The sequence below is a fragment of the Aptenodytes forsteri genome, unplaced genomic scaffold (assembly GCF_000699145.1).
Source record: "Aptenodytes forsteri isolate BGI_AS27 unplaced genomic scaffold, ASM69914v1 Scaffold2, whole genome shotgun sequence".
In the NCBI taxonomy this organism is placed as follows: domain Eukaryota; kingdom Metazoa; phylum Chordata; class Aves; order Sphenisciformes; family Spheniscidae; genus Aptenodytes; species Aptenodytes forsteri.
Genome location: NW_008795695.1, coordinates 17,129,151 through 17,134,660, shown reverse-complemented (window position 1 = coordinate 17,134,660; position 5,510 = coordinate 17,129,151). Strand labels below are relative to the sequence as shown.

The 5,510-nt window shown below is 35.2% G+C and overlaps 1 protein-coding gene across 1 annotated transcript in view; it reads right to left on the bottom strand.

Annotated features, from left to right (window-relative positions):
- CFAP47 (cilia and flagella associated protein 47) overlaps window positions 1-5,510 on the bottom strand; it is a 382,585-nt gene that overhangs the window by 310,563 nt on the left and 66,512 nt on the right. The window contains 1 exon segment of the mRNA XM_019473044.1: window positions 4,799-5,008. Coding sequence (XP_019328589.1) covers window positions 4,799-5,008 — 210 coding nt within the window.

Here is a 5,510-nt window from a genome sequence, read left to right as displayed (position 1 = left end):
AGGTTGCCCAGAGAGGTGGTGGATGCCCCATCCCTGGAAACATTCCAGGTCAGGTTGGACGGGGCTGTGAGCAACCTGATCTAGTTGAAGATGTCCCTGCTCATTGCAGGGGGGTTGGACTAGATGACCTTTAGAGGTCCCTTCCAACCCAGACTATTCTATGAATCTGCGATTTTATGTTATCTTTTACTTCTGTATTCCTATCAGCCCTCTGCAAGAAAACATCATTTATTCTGCTTTGGAGCCAAAGGAGCAAAAAGGGAGAACAGAGATTAAAAATAACATTAGAAATTAACTGCAAATTCTCATTTAAGACAGTCATTAAATAAATATTAATGCATTTTCTTATGATCCATTTAATGGAATCTGTGCACACAGTAAATTACTTGCATAAATGACAACCATATATCTCTTCAGGTTTTTTTACAGCTACACATAGCATGGGTTTGCTAAAATCATGATTGCCTATCGTCTTTCAAATGTTTTCTGTAAAGTAGCCAAATTCAACTATATCTATCTTCTACCCAATGTTCACTCTGATTTGTTAGCCAAATTCAACTATATCTATCTTCTACTCAGTGTTCACTGATTTAAAGAAAAAAACATTATTATTTAGATGGACTTAACATGGACCATGCGAATCAATCCTACTGAAGTTTTAGACCTGAATTTAGAAAAGCAAAACACTGCAGAGCCTAAGTAAAAAATGACCAAAACAGAGTATTTGTCTCGTCAATACTCATGCTTTGAAATATGCCTAGACTTAGTTTTGCTTAGAAGTTAAGGCTCCTCTTCTAAGTAGTTAAATACAGGACGTGATATTTTACCAACATATGAAAATAACTTTTTAACTCACTTATTTTAATTCCAGAACACAGAATATGAATTGAAGTTCAAAATTTTAGTTCAAATCATTTAAAAATACATATTATTACTTTGAAAATGCAAATATAAAGAAAGGGTACCTGACAAATTAATACATCTTCAGCAACGGATACTGTGAGATTTCACGGCCTATTAAACAAACCAGAAACCTATTCAAGAACAGTTAGCTTTTATAGGTGTTATAAAAGGTTATAGGTTTCATTGTTTTATTATTAAAGATCTCGAAGGCCCTGAAATCTTGTCTTCCTAAAAGACTCAAATTAATAAGGCAGTTTAAATTCATTAGTTACACAGTTTGAAACAAACTGCTCAAATGCTTAGATAATAGGTTGAATCAGGTTTGAAGTTTGAACACATTGCATAGGTCTCCCATGGGGGGCGTAGGAAGAATGAAGGGTATATATGCAGAAAACAAGGAATTGCAGCTACAGATTACTATAGAGTGGAGTATCAAAGCACATAGTAATATTAACAGTAGTAACAAAACCCAAGTCTGGATAAATTATCATAGACTTTATTAGAATAATAACAATATGATCAGGATTAGAGAATTGGGCACTTAGACTTTTCCAATTGAAGGAAAGAATTATTTCTGGTTATGATAAAAATAATTTCTTCCAAAAGCCAGTATGAATAATATTACTACACTGACTAATAGAACACACAGAATCCCTTCATTTTGGATGGTGTGCTATTTCACCCAGTTGTATTCGGGTTTTACATCATCTGCTCCTACAGCCCACATGCACATGCAACTCTGTGACATGAAATCACATATGCATTGACAAATCAATGTTTTTAGGTATTTGTTAAAGGACAGAACTATCTGCTATGTTTTAAAATACAGCAGCAATTTTAAGATGATTTGACATTCCTGAACATGAATTTTTTCACCTTTGCGAGCAGGGATGCCTTTTAAGGTGATGACTTTTATTTGGTGTCTTTTTTTCAAAAACACATTGAGTTTGCCTTTAAATTGAGGATGGTATCCTTCATTTCATTTTAATGAAAAATATAGAAAAAAGTTTATTACACAGCAGAAAGGATTATTTCTCTATTACAAGGTTTGAGAAGCTGCTAGTGCATCATATAAAAAAAGTTATTAAAACTAAATATTGTGCCTGCTCAGCAGCTATATGTCAGACCTCATCATAAGCTTAAATTATCCTTTTCTGATAATTACTGCAAGCTTTAGCACATGTTTATGAATCACATCCCACACAATGATTAAATCTTAGCATTAAACAAAATTAATAAGAAATAGATTCTTGGCTGACAATCTATACAGAAAAATATAAAATCCAATGTGAGCAGGATTATATCCAATCCAAAGGTCCGTAACTCTTGCATCAAAATAATGTAAAATTTAGTTTTATGCTTAGGAAAAATCCCATTCTAAGCTGTAGGGTGGAGATATTTAACGATATTTAACCCCCAAAAAAGTTGTTTTACTGAAAATACTAACTGTGGGAATGACTTCTAATTACAACAGTACCTATCTTTCCTCCTCATGCATACACCCATTCATTCCACCAAGGGGAGAGATGAACAAAAGGGACAAATGCTGAAAGCAGTTATTTTTGCATAGAACATTTAATAACAGCTTTGATCTCCATTTACTAGGGGCAGGGGAGACTTTCTGCATTGCTTTTCACCATTGAAGTTACTTAAAAAACAACCTACTACTTTAAAAATCAAAACAAGATGTATGAATTCTGTGTTTGCATATGTCTTCATCACTAAACAGTATTTTCAAGAGATGAATTTTGGTATGAACACTGCATATAAATTGCCATCAAACACTAGGTGTTCTGTCCTAAAGGAATTTAGGTCTAACAGGAATTAGACCACATAATTTCCTAAGTATTTTTCAGATGTAGAGCTTATATTCCCAAATGATTTCAGTACTTTTGAAAATTTCAAATGCTTTCTGACATAGTGCACAGGATTGCATGTGAGGAAATATATAAATAAATAAATAAATAACAATGTAAAGCACATCTGTCCCTTATCCCTTCTCTCTGATAGTGCCCGCTTCTGCTGATGCTGCTGTCCAGAATGGCCCTCTAAGGCAGTGCAGAAAACACTGAAGAGCCCAGCACAGAGGGAGGGAGAAGACACCAACAGTTTTCCATACTTTGCTATCCAGTCCTATGTCTCATATATCAGAAGTATATGAGAAAAGACAGTATCCTGTATATTCTTCATACAGGAAGTATGGTCTGAAGCTGAAACGTATCCCTAGTGTACTTTTATGAATTCCTAGTGTTACACATACAAAAAACACGCCCGTGTGTGTGTGTGTGTGTGTGTAGTAGAATCTGTAAACAATAAATTGCACTGATATAGACGAGCCACATCCATCCATGCAGTGTTGCGTCACCTGGCTGTTAAAATGATTTCTTTTTATCTTATGCCCCAAAGAAGCCTTAACTGAGATCAGGAGTCGGCCTCCTTTTTAGTCATGAATCAACTGTGTCCCTATAGAGCTGCTCAAAGATACTGCCCTGCCCCTTGCAAATTTAAAAAAAAATTGACAGAAGCATTTAATATATTAATCATTTAATAGTTCCCAATCCCTGTCTTGGAACACACATATACAGCTTTCCTTCTCGGTAGCCAAAACACCCCCGCAAAAAAATCCAAAACCAATACAAAAAACACAAGTAAACAAACAAACAAAACCCTACACACAAAAAAATCCAAACCAAAGCAAAAGAAAACCAAACTGACCCACACTCTTCCACCTGAAGGATTCCATATTGATCTTTGGTATGGACAGTAGCCTCCAGATTCCTAATAAGCTAACTGAGTAACAGTATTACAGATATTGCAGGAAGAACTAGAGATCAGGAAATGCCTTAGCTCAAAATATACAAACTCATAATAGACTGTCCTGCTCTAAAAAGCTGAAAAAACATAAAACCAGGGAAAGAAAAATTAAAGGATTAAGATATAACAATAGAAGTTGAGTTAAAAGTGACATTTAAAAACATAATTAAAACCAAAGAAAGGGGGGACACACTCACACACACACAAAAAAGCTAGCAGTAGAGTGCAGGGGAAAAAAGACAGACAAAATGGAGAGCAAAAGACTGAAGAATGACACACACAGAGAGGGAGGGACATCCCTTAAAATAAGACTGGGACATGTTCTTTGCTGGTTCCTAGCAAAATGAAATTGTGACTTCCAGTGTAATTCCCCCTTGAGAAGTCTCCCTACCTTTACTCTGAAGATGTCTCTTCTTGAATCCTTGGGTACCGGAGGAACACCCGAAGCTTTTGAGAGGACTGAAAATGGAGTAATCCTTTGCAAGATCACTCTACTGCAACTTTGTAAAGATTTCCGAATAGGTGGTAAGAACCACCAGTTCTTCCATTAGGATAAGACCAGAAAAGAGACTCTAAACCAGTCACAAACATTTCATTGTTTTAAAAAAAGAAACGCAGGAGAAAAACTCGGTGAAATTTTATTCTGTTGAGCCTGGCTCAACTCAAAATCAGACCACCTTGAAATCCAACATGGAATGGACGATAGAATTTTAATAGGGTATTTTTCAAAAAGCAAAATATCTTGTAATAGAAAACATTGGGATTTGCTGAATCAAGACCATGTGTCTCCAAAGCAATCTGAGAAGATTGAAGTAGACATAAGAAATGCCAATAGATATGAATGAGATACAAGACCTTAAGATGGCCACGTAGATGAATCTTACCTTAGAGACCAAAGCTGAATTTTGTGTTTTCGAATTGTAATTCAGTTGAAAAATGAAATACATTTCTATGTTTCATTTTCGTATTTTTCAGAATGATTCTTGTTTGCCTTTACCCAACCATTATGAGTTCTGTGTCTTATATCCAACTTTGTCAGTTTGGACCCTGCCCCCAAATGAATTCGAATTGCACACATTACCTGTTTTCTTCTTCATCGATGAAGAAAATATTCCCTAAAAATGACACTGGCCTAGATGATCTGAAGCTGATATGACAAATTAGTTCCTTATTTGTGCCATCTGATGAAAGAACAATATCTTGTCCTTCTCGGAACTGTACAGAAAAAGGGTAAATCCTGTCACCATCTTCAAGTTCAAGCTCCGGAAGTTCAACTTGAATTTGTGATTGCCTGTTAAAAATAAATAGTAATGGTGTTTGTGCTCACAGGATGACAGTAATAGAGTTGATTCACAGATTCACACATTTACGAAACTGCTTTTCACAGTTTAATACAGAAGAATAACTTCAGTTTTTAAGTATAAATCAAGTGAAACTAACTAAAGAATTAAAATTCTTTTAGCCTTTAGATACTAGTTTGTTTTCTACGTATGTATCTGAACATTTTATACTGACCCACAGTAGTTCAACATCCAAAAAAAGAGCAATTTCTACTAACTGTGCTACAAAGGGCATAAATATTACTTCTTTACTTTAGGTTTCCTAAACGTAAAGCTTTCCTTAATATTGATTAAACTGCATTATTGCACAAGTGTCCTGGTTTCGGCAGGGATAGAGTTAATTTCCTTCCTAGTAGCTGGTACAGTGCTGTGTTTTGGATTTAGGGTAAGAATAATGTTGATAACACACTGGTGTTTTAGTTGTTGCTAGGTAGTGCTTACACTAGTCAAGGA